We start from the raw sequence: 26,850 nt of genomic DNA on the forward strand, positions 1-26,850 counted from the left end.
AAAATCAAGATGAGTAGACATATTTATTTATTTATTTTGTTTACTAACTCTCACCTCCCATGTGTGCTACTTTTAAAATTATGACTACTTTTAACCTCACCTCCCATCTGTACTACTTTTGAAAGAAAGTATATGATATTGGAAGGACATGACATTGGAAACACCCCCCCCCCCCCCCCCCCCCCCTTGATTTTTTTTTTTTTTTTTGGTTACCACTTTTTATGATGTTCCAATATAATGTCTTCCATGGTGTCATAGTTAAATAAGAATAATTATTTATTAATGGTTGAAATGATATGCAAAATTTAAAAACTACCCAAAAGGCACAAACCATTTTTTTATTCGAGTGGTGGGTTAATGGGTCAACCTTACTGGTCAAATGGGTAAAATAAAATTTTTGAAAAAGATAGAAGGACTAAATTACTAACACATATAAGAATCTTGAATAAAAATATGTATTTATTGTGTCAAAAAAATATGTGTGATAAATAAAATTATTTTTATTAATGATGGAAATAGAATAGAAAGTTAAAACTAATTCCAAATAAAACTATTTTTTATCTAAGTAGTGGCCAACAATCCATAGGGGTCTACTTAGGTAAGCCCAACTCAAGCCTTAATGACTTAGATTGCGATTTAAGACAAGCTAGGCTTGGACCTAGCCCTTAGGTAGCTTGAGCCCAGCCCAACTATATATATAGACACACACACACATTATAACTAATTATTATTATTATTATGATATTATTTTTTATTGAATTTCAAGGCACAAAACATATGCAACTATTATATGTAAATTACTATATCGATTATTTTATAGCGGGATGCATAAGAATCATGAAATTTTATTGATAATATATCAATCAAGAATTCTGGAACATATTATATATTTTTTTACAAATTATTACATGTATAAAGCTATTATTATGTTATTTTCTACCGAATTTCATGGTACAAAACATATGCAGTTATTATATGTGAATTATCATGTCGATTATTTTCTATTTTATTATTTTTAATTTTGAATATTAACCAAAAGTCAACTAAAAATTAATTCTCAAATGTTTAGTTAACAATATTTTTATTTTTGTAAACAATAAACACGCTATTATAAAATGTAATTAAAATTTTATAAAAATATATAATATTAACTTAAAATATATCAAATATACTAAATTTTCTAAGATACACATCATATGAAAATTCATGATTTTTAACTACTAAAATAATTATTCAATTATTAATATTTTTATTTTCATATATTTTGAGATAAAAAAATCATTTTTGATATAAATGTAGATTAATGGATTTGACAAATTCAATTTATATTATATTCTCGAGGTTTTTGTAAATAATATTTTTATTTTTATAAATAATAAATATACTTTTATTTAGTTCAAATTAAAATATTAATTAATAATTTATAAAATTTTAAGATGCATATCATGTTCAAATTTATAAATATTAAGTACTAAAATAATTATTCTATTATTAATATCTTTATTCATATAAATTTCTTGAGATTAAACAAATTTTTTATATAAATTTGGATTTAAGAAATTATTTATTCTATTATAATATTAGTTTTGAATATTATTTTTTTATTTTGAAGGAATTGTTAAACACAAATGTAATTTGTTCGTATTACACGCAAACGGTAGAATAAAAAAAAGTTATTTTATTTTATTAAATTTTATAAGAGGAAAAATGACCTGGGTAACCCTTAATGATTTGTGTTCGAATCACTCAAGGCGCCATGATAAATTTTAGATCCTTTATTTGAAATGGCAGTTGGCGAGTACATTGAAGGGTCAGCACATTTGCTCATTTGAAATTTGGTGCCGAATTTGTTGATCTTAGATTCGTAGCCATGGATGTGGGGTAAAAGAGTAATTGCGCTCAACAGTCATTTGAGTAAACGGACAAGTAGGGGCTGAAGGTGTTTACGTGTCATGTCCAAATACGGTGCCCCCAAAACCAAAGCGTTTTTACCTGATGCCAGGTCATTTTATCAAGATCTTTTCCAGACGAACACTGCAGTAGATTGCATTTCGATGAATGCCTTATCAGGACTATACTAATATTATCAAATAAATCCACGTTAAAAACCCCTAAATTTAAACATCCGAGACCTACGAACCCAACTTCCCTCTTCTCTCTCCCCCCCCCTCAACCAGAAGGAGGAGATCCGGGTTTCTCGACTTCGAGTCTTTGATCTATCTGGCTTCGAATCTAGTAAGTTGTATGTTTCCTTAGTCAAAGATACCGGATATTTGCAGTTTTCATCTCTCTCTCTATCTAGGAACGGCTCTGATCAGATTATGTCTTAATCTATACGTTTTGGAAGTCTTTTACCCATTAAAACCTTAATGAAGATTTTATAATTTGAAAACCCTTGTTTTAAATTCTTTTTATTCACTCGAAGTATGATGGGATGCGTTCTTTGGAGTTACCATTGACGATCAATATTCATTTTCGAAATTTTTTAATTTTTGAGCTATTTTCTTATCTCCGTAGTAATTTCGAAGTAGTTGATTTCTTGGACCCAGTTATTACTAATGTGCACCCTTTTAGTTGTCTAATTGTTTAGTTCTATCAATTGCACTTTGTGCCTTCACGTACCAATTGAGTTCTCCTTGTTAGAATAGCCAGAGAGAAGTTTACATTGTTGTTGCAGGTTTAATTTGTAGTTTTGTCACACACACACGTTTCTCAGTTCTCTAGTAGCATGTAATTCCATTTTCCCTGACATACACACAAACCGTTCGAGGAAATAGGTAGGAGAGGCATAAATTCTTTTCTTTTTTGCTTTTTATTCAAAGAATATTGCATGCATTTCCCACTATACCAAAGGTAGTTATCAAGAAATTAAATTAAAGGAAGTAAAAAGAAAAAAAAAAAAGAATGAAAATAAATAACAATTATATAGGTATGGAGGTAAAAATATCTATGTTATGTGGCAGTGGATTTAGAAACTCACATTGATGAGGAAGCCAGAACAATAGAAAATGCTACTGGAGGGGAGTCAGTCTCGCGTGAAGGAGATGCAATTCTAGAACCATATGAGGGCATGGAGTTTGAATCTGAAGATGCTGCCAAGGCGTTCTATGATGAATATGCCAGAAGGGTGGGGTTTGTCATGCGTGTCATGTCATGTCGCCGCTCAGAGGTTGATGGAAGAATTCTTTCTCGTCGACTTGGGTGCAATAAGGAGGGATTTTGTGTTAGCATTAGAGGCAAATTTGGCCCAGTTAGGAAGCCAAGGGCAAGCACAAGGGAAGGTTGCAAGGCAATGATTCTGGTAAAATCAATGAAGTCTGGAAAATGGGTGGTTACAAGGTTTGTAAAGGAACATAATCATCCATTGGTGGTTTCAGCCCGTGAGTGTCGCCATACAATGGTGAGTTCTTCTTTGCTTAATGTTATTTTAGAAGTAAATATCCTAAAGCATCATTTCCATTGGTTTTATTAATTACTATGCACTCTTTGCTTCATTATATTGGACCCTTGAAGGTGATTTGTTGATTTTTCTTTCATCTGGCAGTCTATATATGATCAACAGATATTAACTATATGGTCTGTATTTAATCTCTTTCATAAAAAATTATGACTGTTAGGACTTGGCCCACCTTACCTAGGATGTTCTCTCCTGCAATACTTAGTGTGGTGCTGAGCCATAGCACTTATGCTCAAGTAGCCATTTGGATTTATGTGCAAAACCAATTACTTAATGAGTTCGCATTTATGTGGATGAGATAGATCACATCATGTCCTTTAATAGATGGAAATGATTTTTACTGATAAAGAAATAAATGGAAATATGAGTTCGCATTTTGCATCCTTCTTTTCTTATTTTAAACTTGAGAGAAATTGATGTTTATTAAATTAAAATGAAAATTATAAAAAGATGGAGCAAAAAAATGAAAAAAAAAACTATCCAAATGGCCCACAGGGAGAATTTATAAAGAATCCTAATTCATTACCCGGTAGCTCTCTGAAGACACCTAACTTTTCATGAATATTTTTATTTTATTATAATTTAATTTTTTGTTGGAGGGGATGGTTTTGTTCAATCCATCTTCAGAGATTTGGAGGGAGACAAATAAGCTATCAATAAGGAAAAAGAGGTGGAAATTGAGGTGAGATGTGAGAATGGATGTGTTGAATCCTGAAGATTTTGCTAAGTAGAAAAAAATGAGATACTTGGATGAGATGCGCTGGAGCATATAACAACTAGAGTGAGGGGTAGGAGAAATATTTGAGAATTATAAGGCTAAATCTTCAGGGGGTGAAAAAGACAAATAAATATTAAATGTGAAAGGGAGAGGCAGGAAGGGGGAGTAAAGAGGTATATGGGTCTAGTGGTAGTCTATGGTGGTTGTGGGTGTTCTTCTGCGTCTCATGTAAGGTTTGGGGGGGGTTGTTATTTGTTTGTTCGGTTTTGTTGGCTGCTGTCAATCATTGCTTTTGTCTGTTTTTCTTAGAGTGAGGTGTTTTCTCTAATTTTTTGCTATTGTTGATGGATTTTTTAGGTGGTTCTGTATAGTAGTTCCATTTGTTTGTCTGGTGTGCTTAGGGTGAGTCATGAGTGTTTTCTCTATTTTTTAGCTATTTTTGGTGCATTTTTTAGGCGGTTCTGTGTAGCAGTAGTAGTACATTTATTGTTCTGGGGGTTGACAGGGTGTTTCTATTTTTTTTTTCTGCTACTCTTTGTTCCTTTAGAAAGCCTTTGTTTTCTTTTTCTTGGACCACAATGCTTGTATATATTTGATATACTTCTATTTTCTTTTATAAAGATTTAAGAACTATAATAAAATGATCTTCCCTCTCTTCTTCCTATGGGTTGGAAAATCCACTCTGGAGCAAGATTTAAAATGTTAGCATTGGTGGGAATATCAGTCACCTAAATATGGGAAACATTATAGATATAGTGGAAACATTGTGAAATATTCAGAAATATAGAATGATATGCGGTGCTCCCTTTTGAATTATTGTTTTGTTCCAAACCATCAAACTAAGCTAAGAAACTATGGTTAACTAACAAAATAATACGTTCCAAAGTTGTCCTATAAAGTATAATCCTTAAGAGTCAAAACTACATAATATGGTGAGTTTAAACAAATTTAAACTCATTGAAAATGCAAATGATTCTAATAGATAAACCAAATTACACAAACGAAACCTAAGACTTAACCATAGTTGTGAAAGCGTCTAGGTGATTCTAGGCGACAATGGGGTGCCTAGTGCCTACTTGCCTAATTGCCTAGGTGATAAGAATTTTACAGAATAAAAAACAAACTTTTGGCTAGTTCCCTAGTTTTATATACCATTCAGCATGCTATTAATTGAAAAAATAGCAATTCTCTTTGTTAAAAACATTAAGCTTCCTCTCAAAACATGACAACCATTTTCATCATTCTCTCCTCTTCTTCCTTTTCTCTTCTCTTCTCTTCTCTGTTCTCTCCCACACTTTTTTTTTTTTTTTTTTTTTTTTTTTTCTGGCTGATTCCTAATCAGAACACAGGAGGACTGTCAATAACTTCATCCAAGTTGGTATCAGAGCAGGACTAGGATTGTTCAAGGTTCTCATGTGGTCTTATTCCAACTGACTGTATGGGAACTTCCTAGGGCTAGAAGCTGAACATATATCGCCTAAATCTTGGAGGTTATTGGAGAGTTTGCTGCTGCCCAGGGTATTGTGTGACCTTGGAGATTGCCCAATAACTAGAGAGACTTAGAGAAATCAAGTAAATGCTAGGTTTAGGGCTTAAACCTATTTTTGAAAGTTTTACTTAAGGTTTTCTGGGTTGCTTTCTTATCCCTATAGAGTTCGATAGCCTTTAGGAGGTGGTGGAATCATCCTAGAAGGAGCGGTTGATGTTTTTCCCTATTGTTTTTTCTCCTTTTTATTGTTAGTTGACCAGTATTGTTTAGCAGTTGACCAATATTGCTTAACAGTTGACAGGTATTGCTTAACACTTGGCTAATATTGCTTAATAGTCAACCATTATTGTTAACAGTTGATCGGTTGGGAGAAATTAACATCTATCATGGAGACAATTAGGAGTGAATCAAAGGTCCAAGGGGAAGGATTTATAGGGGCTGGAAGTATGATAGACAACACCTTTCAAATGACTACTGTCAAGTTTGATGGAACCAATTACTTGGAATGGGAACAATCAGCCATGATGGCCATTGGAGGTAGAGAAAAACTAAGGTACGTGATTGGAGATATAAAAAACCAACCAAGGAGGACCCAACTTATGCCAAGTGGGTTCAAGAAAATTATTTGGTGATGACTTGGATGTGTAATTCCATGCAGCCTCACATTGCAGAAATTATTAGTGGGTGAAAACAACCAAGGAAATATGGGAAAATATGAAGGAGACTTACTCTCAGCCTTTGAATGTTGCTGGGGCTTTTGCATTAAAGAGTGAAGTAAACAATCTTAAACAGGAGGAGAAACCTGCATTTGCCTACTTTGCATTGAAGTCTTTATGGCATGAGATTGATCACAAGAGATAATTGAGTGGGGAAGTCGAGAGGATGCTACAACATATAGGAAGTTGGTGGAGACAAATAGGGTGTTTGAGTTTTTTGCTGGTTTGAATTCAAATTATGATATTGTGAGACAACAATTACTTACTAGAGACAATATTACTCTATCTCAGGCTTATTCTCTAGTTCACAGTGAAGAGAGCAGGAGGAAAGTTATGTTACAAATTCCACCTATGGAATCAGCTTTAGCAGTAGTAAAATTGAAGAATGATACTATGATGGTGATAAGGAGAAAGATACGGGGAAGGGGGACAAGAAGGGAATATTTTGTGGTTATTGTAAGAAGCCAAAGCACATCTGAGACACTTGTTGGAAGTCATCCACACCTTATTCTAGTAAGACTGAAGAGTAAGAAAGGGAATGCCAATTTGGCTGTTATCAGATGGACCATCTTCTTCAAGTATAAGATCCACATCTCTAGATGCTCTAGTTGCTGTCCGAGTTGCCTTGACTCAATTGGAAAGTGAGGCGGGTATTTTAGGACCATCTTAGCTGTTAACTATTGCACCTACTACTCCCACTTCAACTTTTGCTCATTTAGGTACAAGGACTACTACCTATCATGCTTCTGCCTTAGGTAACACTAGCATTTTTTTGATTGTAGATTCAATTGCATATGACCGGTTTGTCCTTTTTATTTACTACTTATTGCTTATCCTTTGGCAGAAACAAAATATCCATTATTGATGGCTCTCTTGTTCCTATTTCTTGCAAGGAAGACATTTGAGTGTCTGATGCCATTAATTTATCCTTAGTTTTGCATGTTCCTAAGCTTAGTACTAATATTCTTTTAATTAGTAGTATTATTAAGAATCAGAATTGTTCAATGAGCTTTTTCTTTAATTGTGTTTTCTAGGATCTAGCGACAAAGAAGGTGATTGGGACTTTTCGTGAGGCAAATGGAATCTACCTGCTTGAGCATCTATCTAGGAGGCATGAAGGGGTTGGGGGGTCTTTTGTTTCTTAGTTTGTGAGTCAGCTTATGCTTTGGCATAATCAGTTAGGCCATTTATCTTTTGGGTCCTTGAAGAGCTTGTTTCCTAAGTTGTTCAAGTAATCGAGTCAATCCAAGTGTCAAGTTTGAGATGTAAAAGTTGTGAAATGGCAAAACATTGTAGATCAACTTATTTATTGAGTAGTAAAGAAGTAAAATTGTGCATACCGATGTTTAGGGACTATATCATATTATTAATATGGGGAGATATGGATATTTCCTATTATTTGTTGATGGCTATTCTCATTTTTCATGGGTATATCTTATGCGTTCCCGAGATGAGGTTCCTACTTTGACCTATGCCTTTCATTAGATGGTTTTAACCCATTTTGGAATCACAATCAAAATTTTTAGATCTAATAATGCTAAGGAGTATTTTTGCAAAATCCTTGGTCTCACATCTTCTTGAGTATGAAGTTATCCATCAGAGAACATGTCCCTATACACCTCAACAAAATGGAGTAGCTGGGAGAAAGAATAGGCACATCTTGGAGGTTGCTAGAAGTATGTTGATTTCCAATGGCTCCATACTTTTCTGGGGGATGCCATCCATACAATTGTCTATCTCATCAACAGAGTTTCTTTACGAGTATTAGACATGAAAGTTCCTTTTAACCTGTTGTATCTTGACAAAGATTAGTTCAACATTCCACTTAAGACTTTTGGGTGCACTTGCTTTGTTCAAATCCTTAGACCTAATCATTCTAAATTTGATCCTAAGGCAGATAAGTGTATCTTTCTTGGGTATGCGCAAACTCAAAAGGGGTATTATTGTTTTGATCTTGTCTTTGGGACTTGTTTTGTGTCTATGGATGTTACCTTCTTTGAGGATGCCCCTTATTATCTTAGGTTTTCAGCTCAAGAGGGAGAGTGATGAGCAAGGATTGCAGGGTATCTTTGCTCTAGAAGTCCCATTGCCTATTCCAATCATTGAAGGGGAGTGTGGTGAAGGGAATTGTTAGAAGTGCAAAGAGTTGAGAGTGTTTCACAGATGGTGGTAGAAGCAGGTTGGTTCCGATCACGACCAGTCTTGGCCGGTTCCAATCTCCTCAGTTGCACCAGATTCAAAGGGAAGCATTGTTGGACCTTGACCTTCCATTTTATTTCACAAAGGGAAGCATTGTTGGACCTCATCTATTGCTCATTGCATCTCCCAGTTCCTTTCTTATGACCATCTTTCATCATCATGTAAGTTCTTTTTAGGTTCCATTGTTGTTATACCCATCCCCAAAACAGTATAGGAAGCCCTGGTGGTACCTGAGTGGAAGCAATGAGATGGGTGCTCTCATTAGAAACAATGCATGAGAGATGGTAGATTGGCTAGAAGGAAAAAAACCAGTTGGATGTAGATGGGTGTTTATAGTGAAGTACAATGCAAATAGCTTAGTTGACAGATACAAGGTCCGACTGGTGGCAAAGGGATACACACAGACTTATGGGATTGGTTATTTAGAAACCTTTGCGAAGTAGCCAAGATGAACACTATTAAAGTTCTTATGTCTCTTATTGCAAATTTCTCATGGCCACTATTCCAAATATATGTAAAAAATGCATTTCTCAATGGTGATCTGCAGGAGGAAATATATATGGAACTATCCCCAAGGCTCTATGATACAAACTCTGGAAAGGTCTATAAGTTGAAGAAGGCTCTATATGGTTTGAAGCAATCTCTAAGGGCATGGTTTGATAGATTTAAACTTTCCTTAGAAAAATTTGGATATGTGTAGGCTCAGTCAGATCACGCTTGACTTTACTTGCAGTATATGTTGATGATATTGTGGTGACTGGTAATGACACTGGTGATATTGATTCACTCAAGCAACTACTTAACAAGTAGTTTGAGGTGAAATTATCTGGGTGGCTTATGTTTTTTTTTTTTTTTAGAATTCAAGTGGCTAGGTCCAAACATGGTATCTTTGCTTCTTAGAGGGAATATGTCATTGATCTTTTGGAGGAAACTAGGAAATTAGGAGTTAAGCTTACTAATACACCCATTGAGCAGAATCATAAAATGAGTGCAAAAGATGGTGAACCTCTTAAAGACAAGGTTATGTTTCAATGGTTAGTTGGGAAATTGCTTTATCTTTGTTTGACATGACCTGATATTTCTTTTATGCTATCAGCTATCAGTGTTGTTAGTACATGCACTCCACCAGAACAACCCACTTACTAGCAGTTAAGAGGGCCCTTGTATATTTGAAGAGATGTTTAGGCAGAGGTATACTCTATAAGAATAATGGTCATATGAAGTTAGAGGTGTATATGGATGCAGATTGGGCTGGGTGTGTTGATGATAGAAGATCCACCTCCGGGTACCCTCCTTGGAGGAAATCTTGTTTCATGGAGTAAGAAATAGAGTGTTGTTGTCTGTTTCAATGTAGAGGCATAGTCCATGGCTAATGGTTTGTCCAAAGTATTGTGGCTGAGATCTCTTTTTGAGGAGTTGGGAGTTGAGTATGAAAAATCCTTGATGTTGTATTGTGATAATCAAGCTGCCACTAACATTGCTCATAACCCAATATAGCATGACAGAACCAAACACATTGAGGTGGACTGGCATTTCATCAGAGAAAGAGTAGTTTCTCAAGAAGTGTGCCTTCCTTATGTTACATCTAATATGTAACTTGCTGATCTTTTCACCAAAGGAATTGCAAAGGCCAAGTTGGAGACAAATTTACACAAGTTGGGAATGACAAATATCTATTCCCAACTTGAGGGGAGTGTAGGAACACAATACAATAGTTTTTTCTATGTGGTCTCATCTTATATTCATGTTATTTCTCATATTGTTTATGTTTTTTATTTACTGTTATTATCTGTTGTTAGGTGGTAGAGGCATATTTGTCTTTGTATTGTAACCCTTTATGAGAAAATATAAATGCTAATGGTGGGGCTCCAAGACCATAATTTATTGCATCCCTTTTTTTCATTCTTTCCTCTTTCTTTACTCTTCTCCTCTTCTTTGTTTTGTCCCACTCTTTTCTTTTTTTTTCTTGCTGATTTCTAATCAAACACGAGGATTGTCTACAATTTCAAGTCTATAAAACTATTTTGGTACCCATTGTTGCTATACCCATTCCTAAAACAACGCAGGATGCCTTGTTGGTGCCTTAGTAGAAGAATGCAATGAAAGCGGAGATGGATGCCCTCATTAAAAATAATACTCGGGAGTTGGTAGATTAATCAGAAACCTATTGGGTGTAGGTGGGTATTTACAATGAAGTACAATGCAAATGGTTTAGAAGGATACAAGGCTCAAGTGGTCGCAAAGGGGTACACATAGACTTATGGTATTGACTACTTAGTAACCTTTGCACAAGTCTCCAAGATGAACACCATTTGAGTTTTGTTGTCTCTTGTTGGAAATTTCTCATGGCCATTGTTTCATATGAATGTAAAGAATGCCTTCCTTAGTGGTGATTTGTAGTTGCAGGAGGAGGTATATATGGAGTTTCTCCTTGGTCTTATGATACGGATGTAGGAAAGAAAGTTTGTTAGCTAAAGAAAGCTTTGTATGGTCTTAAGCAATCCATAAGAGTATGGTTTGATAGTTTTAGATTTGCCTTGGAGTAGTCTGACTATACATAGGCTCAATCTGATCACACTCTTTTTGTCAAGAATATAGGCTCTTCCTTGACTCTTCTTGTATATGTTGATGATATTGTGGTGATAAGAAGCAATACTGATGAGATTAGTTCTCTTAAGAGGTTACTAACAAGGATTTTGAAGTGAAAAACCTTGGTGATTTGTGGTACTTATAGGTGATTGAAGGGGTCTGGTCTAAACATGGCATCTTCATCTCTCAAAGGAAATATGTTCTTGATCTATTGAAGAATAATTAATAAATTAGGAGTTAAGCCTATAGGTACACCCATTGAATAAAATCATAAGATGAGTGTAGAAGAGGGTGAGCTACTTGAAGAAAAAGTTGTGTATCAATGGTTTATTGGGAAACTTCTTTATCTTTGTCTGACATGCTCTAATATTTCTTATGTTGGTAGTGTTGTTAGCTAACATGTGTGTTCTCCTAGAATGACCTATCTACTTGTTGAGAGGATTATTGCCTACTTGAAGAGATGTCCAAGTCCAGGCATACTCTTCAAGAAAAATGGTCATATGAAGATTAAAGTGTATACAAATGCTGATTGAGCCACAAGTGTGTTGATGATTTGAGGTCTACTTCAGGGTATTGTACCTTTGTTGGAGGGAATCTTGTTTCATGGAGGAGTAAGAAACAAGATGCGGTTGTTTGTTCTAGTGCCAAGGTAGAGTATAGGTTTATGGCTAATGGTGTGGTTGTAATGTTGTATTATGGCTGAAATCTCTACTTGAGGAGTTAGGTATTGAGTATGAAAGGTCCTTGATGTTTTATTGTGATAACCATGCAACCATTAATATTGCACATAATCTTAGCATGATAAAAAAAGACTCAAGAAGCATGCCTTTCCCATATTGCCTCTGAAATGTAGCTTAGTGATGTCTTCACCAAAGTAGTCACTAAAGTCAAGTTTGAAATAGATTTACGCAAATTGGGAATGACCAATATCTATTCCCAACTTGAGGGAGAGTGTAGAGATACAATAGATCAATATATTAGACTTAATTTATAGTGGTCCCATATATATACACGTATATATATATGTGTGTGTGTGTATACATACATATATATATATATATATATATATATATATATATATATATATATATACTGTGCCATGTTAGCATTGGCTTTCCTTTCTCCTCTACCATTTATCAATTTTGTGTTTTTTTTTTGAATTTTTATTTTAAAACTGAACAAAATAACTCAAGTAGCCAATCAACATTTTAAGTCTTTCAGACTTTCATCTCTCCTCATTAGTCATTCCATTACCTCTCTCCTCCTATAAGCCACTCCACTAATTCTCTTTCCTTTCAATTACTCTGAATTGCTTAAAATTCATTGACTCTTTTTCCTTTTTTTATTTTTCTTTTCCTTTTCTTTTTTTCCTTTTTTATTTTATTCTTTCTCTTATTAATCTAATAAACCAAAAGCAATTTGCTTAGGGGTGATCATTTCAGTCCGGCTCAGGCCAAGCCCGCATCAGGCCTACAAATTTCAGGGCCACGCTTGGGCCTAATACTTCAAAGGTCAGTGTGGGCCCAACCAAGCTCGTAAACAAATAATAGTTTAAAAATTAGTTAATAAAAACTTCACAAATAGTTAAATTGCCTAAATATAATTCTTTTGATCAGAAACGCTAACTTTTCATTAGAGATAAATTAAAACTGAAATATAGAAGTCAGCCGAGTAAATTCTCTCCCTTACAGTCCCTTGTTTCGCTAGGGCGTCAACAAAACCATTTGCTTATCTCCTTACCCACTTGAAACAAACACCCACCTCCCTTGTTATGCTAAGTATTTCCCTTATCAGCTGTCTATACTGCCAAATTCCCAGCTGTCCTGATTGCATCCACCCAATCACCGATTTGGAGTCCCCCTCTATGTCAATCTGCTGTAGCTCCAATTGTTTGGCCAGTTTTACACCTTGATGTAGTGCCAAGATTTCCGCTCTTAAGGAATCTCCAACTCCTACTGGACCTGAATACAGAGCCATTATCTTGCCTTCATTATCTCTGAAATCACCTCCTATACCAGATGGGCCCAGATTACCTATAGAGCTTCCATCAAGGTTCTGTTTTACCCTTTGCCTAAAAATAATAAGAGAGAGAATTCTAGACATAGGTCCCACCCCTTCCATCATTAACCTATTTTAGCATATTTTTATAGGCCTCTTCCATTATTAGCCTATTGTATCCAAAGATAGAGAATTTTACTCTCATTCAAATTCCATTTATTTGTTTCATATTCAAATTCTATTTAATTGTTTAATTATCAAAAAATTATAATTTGAAACCTAATTATTAAAATTAATAAACAAATCATTAAAATTTAGCAAGTTTTTATCTAACAACTATTAAAAATTAAGAAATTAATAAAAACTAGTAGTTCATAAATTAAAAATTAGAATACATTTGAAAACTAATATTAATTGGATAATTAAACTTAATAATAAAAAGTAAAAAATTATTAAAAATAATAATACAAACCATTTGCATTCCATATAATAATTATAAAAATTAGTTAAAATAACAAAGCTAATAATGGTCCAATTAGAAATTTCATAAGATTCCTACTTAGGGATGATCATTTACAACTTAGCCCAACCCAATTAGACCAACAAATTTCCAGGCTCAAGAAACTATTTTATTTTGAGCTAGGTCTAGCTTGGATCTGCACCAAGACCACAGATAATGCAAACAATATGGCTATAGATGGACCAAATTTAGATAGGACCTAGCTACATCCACATCTGCATCTGATTATGAAATCTCTAGATCTGCATCCGCATCCGATTATGAAATCTCTAGATCCACATCTACATCCAATTATTATGTTGGATTTCGGATTTAGTCCACAGCCATCTTATTGTGTTTAAACTTTAAAATATGTTGGATTTCGGATTATGAAATCTCTAGATTTGCATCTTATTGTGTTTATTTTTTACTCATATAAATAGCAATGGACGGGGCAGCAGAACCATAAGAAAACTCTGTTCTCATTCTCTTCTGCTCTCTTTTCTTCTTTTTCTTTTACTTTGCTGAAATCTGATCTAAAACCTGGTTTGACCACCAACTATTTCAGCCAAGTATTTAATAAAGCAATTTCATATTAAATTAGCAACTAAAAAGACTATACTTTTATAAATAAAAAATTAATAGAGAAGTTCGGATAATAGGAGCTGGATAGCTAATCCTGTTGGGTTTTCACTCGTTCCTCCATTAGGTGCTTAAGCAAGTAGTTTCTCTCCCACCTGATTTACTTGTGCATGCTATTTGGGAAGTACCAACACCTCCAAAAATTCAAGCATTTTGTTGGGCGGTGTATCATGTATCAACACTAGTGAGAACATTCAAAGAAGGCCCAATTGATACCTTTCACCTCATATATGCATCCTATGTAGAGGTAGTTGTGAAACTGCATTACCATACTAATATCTTGTCCATTTGCATCCAGAATATGGGAATGTTTCTTTGCTTTGTTCAGAGAGGTGTAACCAGTTGGATGATATTAAAAACTTGTTTAACACATCCTTCTCTCTGCCAAACAAAAGAAAAAAAAAAGCAAAGTAACGCGGAGATGCAATAGGGCCATAATTTTTTTTGGTGCATATGCGAAGAGAGGAATATTATAATATTTAAAGATAAGTCAAGCAACATAGCAGTCATCATCAAGAAAGTTACAACCAAGGTGGCACATTGGATGAAATCTTTGAAAGACTTCAAGGACTTTTCTCTTGATGATATCATGAGGAATTGTTAGGCGGTGATAAGCTTATCCATGAAAAGGAACATCACTTACATCTGTTGGTTTTCTCAAGCCTCTAACTCTATTGTATTAAATTTGAATGGATATAGTGTAGGTAATCTAGGGGATTCAAGAATAGGATGATTGTTCAGAGATTCTAATGGAAACATACCATCTCTTTTTCAGGGCTTATAGATCATGGTGTCTTAGTTAGGACTGAATTTTTATCACTTAGACTTGGGCTAAGATTGGTTGTGGATCTTAGCTATGGTAATCTTTTGGAAGGCAACTCAATTGTAATTATGGGGTGGTTTACAAGAAATTGGATAGGTTCTTGGAAAATAGGCACATTACAAGGAAAATCAACAAACTTGTCAAAGAGTTGCTTGTTGTTTATATGTGGTTTTCGAGATTTGTTAACTCTTTGGCTGATGAACTGGCTAAACAAGGAATCACTAGAAACTAATTGTACTAACTACTAGGGTTTAATACCCTAAGAAGGGGGTTGTGTAAGGTGTATAAAAGAGTGGCTAGCTAAGGCTAGAGAAAGAAAGGAGTGGTAGGGGTGCATTTATTGTAATATATCCCTCCTAAATGTTTCTAATAAAGCACTTAGATGGTTACCTAAATCCAAGGTGTTAGTTTAGAGTGGTTGTTTTGTCTTTGTTATTACTTTCTTACATCTAAAACATACTTGGAATTCTAGCACATTAGTAGTTTGAGTAGGTTGGGAAGGAAAAGAAGGAACAATAGAAGCAAAAATAGGAATTGAGATTAAAAAGAGCAAGGGGAAAAAATTCCTTACTCTCAAGCAGGAGGCAATGATTTGTTTCAGAGAAAGTTGGAAGAAGGGTGTGAAGATGATGAAAAAGGAGAAACAGAAGAAGGGAAAGTTGAAGAGGTGGCCATAGACCAAGTGAGGGAGGTGGGGAGGCAGTTGATCTAGAAAAAGTTGTTGAAACAAAGGTTCAAGTGAGCAAATTATTAGGGCTGCGATTTTTAGGAGGGGAGGAATTTGCACGAAAAACATTCTTGGAAGTGGAAAGGAAAATGTTTATGCCTACTTTATAAGTGTTTAAAATCTTCGGGGTTGATAGAATCTTATTGGGGGAAGTTATTTTTAGATTTTGGGTGTGAAGATGGGGGGTGGTTAGTTTTAGTAAAAGTTTGGGTGGGAGTTCAAAGTTATATTTCTAAGAGTAGTGTGGAGGGTGCTGAAATTTTCTTTTTTTCTTGTTGGGTGATAATTATCACCTTTTACTGTATTCCCCTTTCTTTGCTATGAATGAATTTTCTTCTTTATTTATTTCAAAAAAAAAAAAAAATTCCACTCTTAAGTGGCCATACTTAAAGAAAAGAGACCTTATTGGGATGTTTCTTCAAGTATCTAAAGGCCCATTTTGTTGCAGCAAGACGAGTAATTATAGGTGAATGCATGTACTCGCTTAACACCCCAACTGCAAAAGTTATATCAAGACTGACCATAGATAAGCATTATAATCTATCAATAAGCCTCTAGAACCGCCTCACATTAGAGGGGTTCACCTTCACTTTCACCAAGTCTATGGTTATTGTCAATTGGAGTGTCATCTAGTTTAGCTCCTAGTTTCTCAATGTCCTCAAGGAGATCTAGGATATACTTCCTCTACGAAATGAAGATACCCTTGTTTGATCTCGCAACAACGCAACCTCAATTCAAATTGAGAACCTAAGAAATTTCTCTAACTCCTAATTCCCTGTGATAACAATGCTACTCACATAGACTATCAACACTACTATTGGATTTCCATCTCTCTTAATGAAGAGAGTATGATCACTTTGGCACTACTTAAATCCAACCTGCTCGACTACACTGTTGAACCTACCAAACCAAACTTTGGGTGACTGTTTTAATCCATATAGAGATCTCGAGGTGATAAGCCTTTCCTTTTGTCTCCTTAGTACATGACACTAGGTGTTGAACCATATTGGCCTTTTCAAGCTCACTATTTAGGCATAGTTTTCAAGGCGCCAAGGCGAACTTAGGCAATAGGGGAGTGCTTAGTTGCCTGGTCGCCTAGGCGTTGCTTAATGTCTAAAAGAAAAATAAAATAAAAAGGGGATGAACCCCTATTTTGCCGTTGGAATAGAAATACAGAAGGGCAGAGCCCCTATCTTTCTTCCAAAAAAGAAACAAATCCTGTTTTTTGTTTCAGAAGAAGAAGAAGAAGAAGAAGAAGAAGAAGAAGAAGAAGAAGAAGAAGAAGAGAGGAGGAAAGAAGGGGAAGAGCCCCTGTTTTTGTTCCAAAAAAAGAAAAAGAAGGGGTGGTGCCCTTGTTTTTGTTCCAAAACAAGAAAAAGAAGAAGGGGCAGATCCCTTGTTATTGTTCCAAAACAGCGGCAGAGCCCCTGTTTTTTGTTTCAGAAGAAGAAGGAAAAGCATAGCTTCTGTGATCAATTTCCCTTTCTTCTTCAAAGACATACAACTTGGAACTTGGCGGAGCCCCTGTTTTTTGTTCCAAAAGGAGGAGGAGGAGGAGGAGGAGAGGAGAGGAGGAGGAGGAAAGAAGAAGGGGTGGAGCTCTTGTTTTTGTTCAAAAACAAGAAAAAGAAGGGGCAGAGCCCCTGTTTTTTGTTCCAGAAGAAGGAAAAGCATACCTTTTGCGATCAATTTCCCTTTCTTCTTCAAAGACATACAACTTGGAACTTGGCGGAGCCCCTCTTTTTTGTTCCAAAAGAAGGAGGAGGAGGAGGAAAGAAGAAGGGGCGGAGCTCTTGTTTTTGTTCCAAAACAAGAAAAAGAAGGGGCGGAGTCCCTGTTTTTTGTTCCAGAAGAAGAAGGAAAAGCATACATTTTGTGATCAATTTCCCTTTCTTCTTCAAAGACATACAACTTGGAACTTGGTGGAGTTCCTGTTTTTTGTTCCAGAAGAAGAAGGAGGAGGAAGAGGAAAGAAGAAGAAGGAGGAGGAGGAGGAGGAAAGAAGAAGGGGCAGAGCTCCTATTTTTGTTCCAAAACAAGAAAAAGAAGGGGCGGAGCCCCTGTTTTTTTGTTCAAGAAGAAGAAGAAGAAAAAGAACGAAAAGCATAGGCTTTTGTGATCGATTTCCCTTTCTTCTTCAAAGACATACAACTTGGAACTTGACAAGGATACCTCTTGAACTCATCTTCGAATATCATCTCTTTGAGAACTCATCTTTGAATATTTTATCTATCATAAATCGTAAAAAGATAAGAAATTAAGAAAAAACTTGTTATAATATGAAAGAAATAAAAATAATGATTTGGTGCATCATGTCTATGTTTATATTAAATATGCAACAATTATAACATGTTATAGATATATCATATGGCGTTTGGGCGAGGCGAGACCCAAAAAGCGCCTACACGCCTAGCCGACGCACCTTGACAACTATGTATTTAGGAAAACATTTTTAACATCCAACTGGTTTAGGTGCCATTCAAGATAAGTTGCAAGAGAAAGGAGGACACATATCGAATTCATCTTTTCAATAAGGCCAAATGTCTCAGTATAATCAACTCCATAAGTTTGAGAGAAACCCTTTGCTATCGATCTAGCTTTGTATCTTTCTATGGAACCATCAACCCAGTGTTTAATAGAGTACACCCGCTTACACCCTACAGGGTTCTTTACCTTTAGGAAGGTCAGCAGTCCAATCTCAAGTGTTGTTTTTGTGAACAGCACTAATTTCCTCCAGCATAGCATTTTTCCACTTTGGAAAAAGTTTAGTATGAAGGATATAGGTTCTTGCAAGTAGTAAAATGACTGATGGGATGAATGAGTAATTCCTGGCTCAGTTGGACATGCACTACTCTTCAGGTTTGCCTCTTGAGAGTCCACTGGATCAGGTGCTGTAGCCAAAAGAGAATTTCCATTTGGTATTGTGAGTGGTTCTTTTGGCAATGAAGCAGACATGAATGGGAACGAGAACAAGAACATACACGCTGAACAGAAGCAAGAATGGGAATAAAGAGTAGGTGATGCTTTATCACCTAGTTTCTATGTATTCCTTTTTCATTTAATGAAAATTTCCTTTTTCTAAATGTTAGGGTCTTAATATTTGACCTTTTTAAAATGCTAGTTCTTCCCAAACATCCTTTCCCTATGGCCATGGCTTCAATGATGTCCGATCCCAATATGATAGCACTGATGTTGGTGCTAGTGCTATTGCTACTAATGCTGGTCCTAGTATTTCTAGGACAATCAAAAGCAAAACTAGTAATGTATAATCTTACTTCACAATAGAAGTTGAGGGAACGAGTATGAAAGCCGTCTATAAAAAAATGCAGAAATGATTTTAGTTACCAAAGTAGTGGTAGCACTGGACATTTAAGAGGACACATAGACAAAACACAAAAAACAATGATTCGAATCAAACACAAATTACAAATCTACTTTATTTGGTAATTTTCAATATTCACAAGAATAAACGAGACAACCACTAGCTAAAAGTATATTGTACATGCTGAACAACCATTTTTTATTTTTTGAAGATCCATGATTTGAAAAATTTTTACAATCATCTATAAATTCTGCTTTTAAAAAAGTTTCTAGAAATATGTCAAGAATGGATGCTCATAAAAATTTTCTTTCTTATGAACAAGACTTAATTTCTACTTTTCAACTCTTCCAAAATTTTACTTTGGCTATTTGGACTTTTAAATATGATATTAGTTATTATTTGTGTCACTGGGCATTTCATTGATGAACCATGGCTTTTACAAAAAAGAAATTGAAGTTTTACAAGACTTGAATGGCCAGATACTAGCTTAGCAATTGTTGATATAAATACTATACATATTTATGTTATTGAAAATAATTTTTTTTTTCTATTAGTCTTGGTAATGCTATACATATTTATGATGTTGTCATAAGTATTTTAAAAATTTTATTTAAAACCTATTTTACAAGGAAAATGATTTCATATTATATGTGCATGTCATATTTTAGATTTATATGTTCAAGATGGTTTGAACATTATTTCAAGACATATTTCAAAATTTAGAAGTTGTAGTTTGTTTATTAGATTTTTCTGGTTTAAGAAAACAAGATTTTAAACACTCATGTCTTAAAAAAAAAGATGTTCTACATAGGTGGAATTCCACCTTTCCAAGACTTATAAAAAATAATTCAACCTATTCTAAGTTACAGAGTTGCATCCCATATATGGAATTCTTACCATATTTTACAATAAAAGAATGCCCAATAATGCCTTAAACTGAAGATGATTGGAATATTGTCATTCGTATAGAAGAATTTTTACAACATTTTTATGATGCTATTAATATTTTCTTGGCTGTTTACCCAACTTCATGTACATTACACAATCAAGTATATATAATTAGTGATTGTTTTGCAAAAGCAAGAAATGAATGTTTTAAAAATATTGTTGAAATAATAGAAAATAAATTTAAAAATTATCGGGAAAATATTTCTCCTTTATATTGTTTATCTACAATATTAAACTCTGGAATTAAACAAACTGGTGTAAATATTTTACTTGATTATTATCATGAGAGTATGGAAAGTGTAACTGATGTTGAAAGAATAAAACAAATTAGTTCTTTATGGTTTATATGAACCACAATCTGGAAATAAAAAGACTTGTACAGTGCCACCGTCTGAGACTACCAGTGGTAGTACATCAAATGAGGTTTGGTCATTATTAAGTAAAAGCAAACAACAATCAGTTGCTAGCTTTTCTTCTTCATCAAGCTCATCCACAATCTGGGGTTGTGCCAGCCCATGGGTGGCCCAACCTGTTTTACACATTGATTCAGGACTGTAACACTTATATCCTTTTTGAGTACAGGAGTATGCAATAAAAACACATTTAATAGCCCGAGTTTCAAGTTTATTAGTACCAGCTCCATTTTGTGAACAAAACTCATGCAACCAAATACACGGGGACAAAGAGGCGAAGGATACAAAGTGGGAAACAACACAGGAAGGAGATTTGCCATTAATAATAGTAGATGGAAGACGATTGATAAGGAAACATGCAGTATCAAGATGTGTCATGCCTTATGGGAGATAATCCACTAGGAAGGTCATTAGGAATTATTTCCATAAACTCCTTTATCAAGATGTCAATTTTAGGGGGAATATTGGTGGGTGTCATTACCATCCCCCTAAACCACTGAAGCATATATCTCCCCTATTCTTTCAAATCATCTTCAAATTTAGTAGAAACTAAGAAAAAACTTCCCCTCCACTTTATAAGTTTTGGGTTTGTATGTTCCTTTCATGGGGGCTAGGGTAATTTTCTTGCCATCTTTTATAAAGGTATAGTGATTGGTTTTGTCCCTATGAGTAGCATGTACATTGTATTGCCAATGTTTTTGAAACAGTAAATGCCATGCATACTGTTGAGGTTCTAACAAACCTAGGAATAATAAAACAGATTGGCAAGAAGAGAAAGTAGATGAAAAACGCAAAACAGAGCACACAAAATACACACAAAGGTTTACGTTGTTTGGCTTATAGCCTATGTCCACGGGTGTCAAAGGAGAATAAGTCCACTACCAGGAATGGAGATTTACAGTTACAGAGTTTGCAGCATCTCACCAAAGCCCAAGCTCCCAATACACCCACTGCTCAAGCTCCCTTGTCTCTCACACACTCTCTTGTTTTCCTTTCTTGGACTCCAAGATACAACATAAATTTTCATGCAAGAATACAAGGTTATTTATAGAGAGAAAACCCTAATTGGAACGGTCCGCAATCCTGAGATCAGCAAGGTCAGAAGACTCATGAGTCTGGAGTCTCATAAGTTCCAAATGAGCTGTGAGATCGGATATGCTATGAAATCCACCTATCTTTGAGCCCTTTGCTTCCACCACAGATCACTATGAAAATTTTCCTTCAGGTTTTTCTCAACTTGGTTTGGGTTGGGTCATGGAGTTAGATCGCACTTGGAATTCAAGGCACCAACACAACACATTACACATCCATATCAATAACATCACATACTACATCTGCATAATATTTTCAAATAAACAATGGAATGCAACATTGTTTTGTTACATTAGTGCCATTTATGCCCTTAAACCTGCCAATGGTGTATGGAGTTGGGTGATCTCATCTGCAATTTGTCCACCATCATCTGTGACACGAGATTCGAACTACTACCACTGTTTATGATAAGATCATATATTTGACCTTTGATTGTGCATCATGTCTTGAAGATGTTTTGGCACTGGGGATCTTCTGAATACTTTGATGTGTATAGCAACCTCTGCACTACTAGAGCAAATGCTTTCATCTTTGTGTGTCACATAATCATCTTTTTCTTCTTCCCTATAATCCATATCATCAGTGACATCTTCTACTTCGTCTGCAAGTGCTACTGTCCTCTGCTTTGGGTCATTCTAATTGAAGCTCTACCCAGCTGCTAGTTTGGTAGCCTCTGTAAGAGACCAGACTAGCTATAATGCAACTCAGTCTTGTATGGAAAGATGAAGTCTATCAACACATCTTGCCACCTGTGATTCTGTTTCAGAAAGGTTGTTACTTGCAGAGAGTTGTAGGAATTCTTCTATGTATTCACATACTGGCCTATTCCTTTGTTTGCAATCCTGATATTGCTGCAATAGCATCTGATCATGGTTTGGAGGTAGGAATCTTGCTTTCAACAGCTGCTTCATAAGATGCCATGACCTAATGGCAGCCTTGCCTTGGCAAGTTGTTGTGGTCTGCAACTCCTCCCACAAGAATACATTCTGTATTCTTGATCTTGCCTATCTCTGCTTTGCTCTACAGGTAAGATCATCGAGTTCTTTGTCACTTGAATCTTCCCCTCCACATGGTTTTGTCTAGGGGGTTGGTTTGCAGTGTTATTCTGGACAGGTAAACCATGAGCCACTTCAATGGTTTGTTGCATGCCTTGGTCACGATTTTGAAAGTGATTTAAAACCTCCATGATTTGTGCATGAAATGCCTGCATTTCTTTCTGGAAAGCCTCAAAGTTAGCTGTAGAAATGTTCTGTTATTCTCCATGAGCATCATTGTTGAAGTTGCCAACCATTGACCCTGAGTATTTCAAGCTTTGATACCAATTAAAGAAGAATAGGAAGCATGGAAGGAAGAAGAGCACCATCTTCTTCAAAGAAAAACAATCCTTGAATCCACAAGGAGCACAATGAAGGAAGGGTTAGGATCCATCATATGGATGGCCGAACCATGCTAGATGGTTGGGCGAAATTTCAAAAATTTTCTAATCTTTCTGGGAATCGAATTCCCTATGTTTCGAAAAACTGCATTTTTCAATGATTGATCTTGCACTGAACCGGACCAGATTTGAAACCAAACAAAGAGGGAGATATATACCTAGTACGGATACCAAAAACGCAAACCCCAAGGTGGAAGTTCATGCCCAAATTAGTCCTAAAACCAGCCTCCGCTGAAGAGTGTACTCCTGAAACCAGTTCAGTAACGTAGTTTTCAGCAAAATTGCAACCCAACTACTTGGATCAAACTGGGGAGGTGAGCACAAAATTTCTCTGGATTTTTCTTACAAAAATCATAGGAAAACTGATCTCTATTAGTCCCAAATAAGTTGTAGTCGAACTAGGGTTTCCTGGAAGACAAAAGAAGAAGAGAGAATAGAATTGAGAGAGGTGTTCTTGATCAGTTCGCCCTCTTCTTCTTTTATCACTTTATGGAGAACTTCTCCTAATCAAATTAGGAGATTATCCAAATCTAATATAGATCTGGACTCTATTAAGAAATAAACCTTATCTATTTAAGAGGATAGGTGCTCCATACCCATTTCCAAACCGAGATTCACTCTAGTTGTTATGTGATAGCTTAATTAATCATATTAATTATGGGCTTTAGGCCCATCAACTATAAGGCTCACGACCCAAGGGTGTTGCATGGCCAACTTAGGCCTGATTTGTATGGCGTGGGACCTCACAATGACCTCACATAAGTCTACATGGGTTCAGCCCAGCCTCTGTGAAAAGGCCTAGCCGAATTCACTATTAAAAGCAATGAACCCCTGAGCACATCACTATGGGCTCAAAATAGGCCCAACATTTACACTTAAATGATCATTGAATTCAGCCATTCTATAAAGACCCATGGATAATGGACTTGAGTAAGATAAAGCCCATCAGGAAATCAACCCTGTAATGGTCTCTTACACTTAACCTCTCGGTTCATAATGATTGAACACTGTCCAACAGGGAATGACCTCTCCCCTGGCTGCAAGGTGCAGTGTTACACTCTATTTGGATGGATCCTGGGAATTAAAACCTTTTGCAAACATTTTTTTCATAAAACACACACACACACACACACACACATATATATATATATATATATATATATATATATATATATATATATATATATATATATATATATATATATTGCAAAACCAAATCTCAAACACAGTTGAAATCCACTACTGGCAGTTTAGGTTTCCATCAGAGAGTGTAAACTCTACCATTCACTTTGTCCAACAAAGGGGTTGATCCTATCACTATGATCACCCACTTAAGTGAATTCTCATACTACCCCAACATACCCAGGTTTTGACCCACAATGGATCTCACTGATTGGCATATCAAAAACAACCCAATCTGACACTTAGTGCAGTACCATAATCAAGTCTAGGGGTTATGTGTAACTTTCTAGTTTTGCCCATCATTTTCCAAGGTCCAAGGCATAACTAGAAAATGGTCCGGGTTTAGTGTTTCAACCAAACACACACTGCATGTGCTTTGGGTTTAATCCTGGCAGCTGAGACAAACTGCCCCAATTTCTTTGGCAGTACATCAGTGTTAGCCTTTGTAGGATAAACTCCCCAAGTCTATCCAACGGTTGAGAATATTCTAAACTAACACATTTTTTTTTATGTAGTTTTTGTGTTTTTTGTGTTTTCTGTATGGAGAGGCAGCACCTCACGCCTCTCTAAGGGGATTCTCATGTAACCGCTCTTTGAATTAATGGAATATGACTTTACTTATAAAAAAATTGTAAACTAATACGAGTCTCATAAATGTCTAGTTTAAGGGGTAATTTCACAGAAGCATACCAATATCAACACGAAACAATAATGTACTTTTATTCATTTACAATAAATGTATCTGTACATCAATCTAATTGGAGCTAAGGGCATACACTGTCTAACACACAAGAGAAAACTCAAAGACAATTGTCTTATTTATAGGCAACTCATCAACTAAAACAGTAAACTCCTAATTGGACACAAACTTTCTAAAACTTCATATTAACCAAAACGGAAACTTGCTAATCTAATCTGGACTCAAAAACTTGAAATTAGTGTTTTTCGGTTTTCCCGCAGTCAGCAATGCACCTTTTGTAAAATGGTCATGGCTTTGCATAAGAAATTCCAATTTTGGTTCTGCTTGATGCGTTGGAAAGTAGACTTAAAGAAATTTACAAAGACATCCCTGCGATTCCCACAATATTATGTGTGATTTCACTGCAAAGCCAACCTAAGATGCCAACTCTGTTTACGGTTGTTTGAAGTGTTAGCACCTGTTTTGGCCTCTCTTCCTTTCTTTGTGCTCATGGACCTTAAAGAACATTTCAGCCACTTGTTCTACATAAACACATAAGCCCAATAAAGCTGTTCCCTAAATGTCCTTGTTTAGCAAGAGAGTGCCAAAGAATTTGCAAATCTATTGACCCATTTGAAGGTGGCGTCGACTTCTTTTACTGTCTTACAGATTTCCTTCATGAATCACGATCTATCTATGCACCCAGGGTCCCAAGCTTATTCGTCATCCTACATCCCACAAGCAACATGATGTCCCCCTCAACCACAATTTGTCTAAGATTAGGGTGCTTAGCTAATTGACTTGAAGAAGAAATGATATTTCTACTATTTTAGCAAGATTTTACTTAAGGATTTAAACAGTGCTGGCATGTCCGTTTAAACATATATCTTTTGTAGTAATATGTATCTGCAGCTGAATTGATTTTATGGGTCTCCATTAGATGCCGTTGTTTGATTAAATTGAAAATAAAAGTGGATGTTAGGTGAAGGGTTAGGTTGCACTCTATAACAAATATATAGTGGAAAGACTAGAATTCCTTTGAGGTAGTGATAGGATAGATTACTATATCTGACAAATATATTTCTCTTTTGGATTTGTCATCTGTTTAAGCCATTTCTTTGATGTTTCTTTGATCATATTTGAAGGATGAGAAGGATAAGAAAATTCAGGAGCTTACTGCAGAGCTGCGGCGTAAGAAGCGCTTATGTGCTGCATATAGAGAACAGCTACTCATGTTCATGAAAGATGTTGAGGACCATACTGAACAACTATCAATGAAGGTTCAACTAGTTGTTAACAACGTACGTGAAGTTGAATCTGAGGAACAAGAGCCTACACAGCATAGATAACCCCAGCAATTTTATTGAGTGTGCATTACCATTTTGACCATTGATGGTCATCTGTGGATATTATTTATTTAAACTGTCTTCAAATCACTTTATACCCAAACTTGTATAAATATATTGTGGCACCATGAGTTTGAGGATAATATCTATAGGAGAACACTGTAGGAGTTTTAAGATTGAAGCAATGTGGTCAAAATCTTTCTTTACGTGGAAGCTGCACGAGCAACAATGGTGGTGAGTTCTCTGGAGCTTTGAATTGCATCGCTCGAGCTTGCGTGGATATTTTACGAAGCATGGAAAACGGTTTTTGGTGAAAACATTTTTAGTAAAGGTTAGTTGCGGATGCGTTTTCCTGTGGGTTTTTAAACTGGGGAAAATTGATTCTGCAAAACTTGATCTTTTATAGATTTATTAATGTAAGCAGAAACAAAGCTGTGTTCCAGACTTCCAGTACATAAATGGGATTGTAAATTGTTTGAAGCAATGATTGGGAGTGTACAGACTTTTTTTTTTTTCTGTTCTGCAGATCCCCTGCCCTACAATGTAGGTGGACTAGTGAAATACAACCTCATGACT

General features: G+C 35.6%; 1 protein-coding gene across 3 annotated transcripts; it reads left to right on the forward strand.

Moving 5' to 3' along the window:
- Positions 1-1,978: 1,978 nt before the first annotated feature.
- LOC104605202 (protein FAR1-RELATED SEQUENCE 5-like) lies at positions 1,979-26,758 on the forward strand. 3 transcript variants are annotated; one of them, XM_010269857.3, is made up of 3 exons: positions 1,979-2,235; positions 2,964-3,400; positions 26,074-26,758. In XM_010269857.3, coding segments are annotated over exons 1-3 (642 nt in total). In that variant the 5' UTR covers positions 1,979-2,234; the 3' UTR covers positions 26,278-26,758. The 3 variants fall into 3 exon arrangements, with proteins under 3 accessions (XP_010268159.1, XP_010268161.1, XP_088752491.1); XM_010269859.3 differs by lacking the exon at positions 26,074-26,758 and adding an exon at positions 7,415-7,707 and having other exon boundaries at positions 2,054-2,235; XM_088896365.1 differs by having other exon boundaries at positions 2,081-2,242.
- Positions 26,759-26,850: the final 92 nt, after the last annotated feature.

The sequence above is a fragment of the Nelumbo nucifera genome, chromosome 1 (genome assembly GCF_055504915.1).
Source record: "Nelumbo nucifera cultivar China Antique chromosome 1, China Antique-T2T, whole genome shotgun sequence".
NCBI classification, from domain to species: domain Eukaryota; kingdom Viridiplantae; phylum Streptophyta; class Magnoliopsida; order Proteales; family Nelumbonaceae; genus Nelumbo; species Nelumbo nucifera.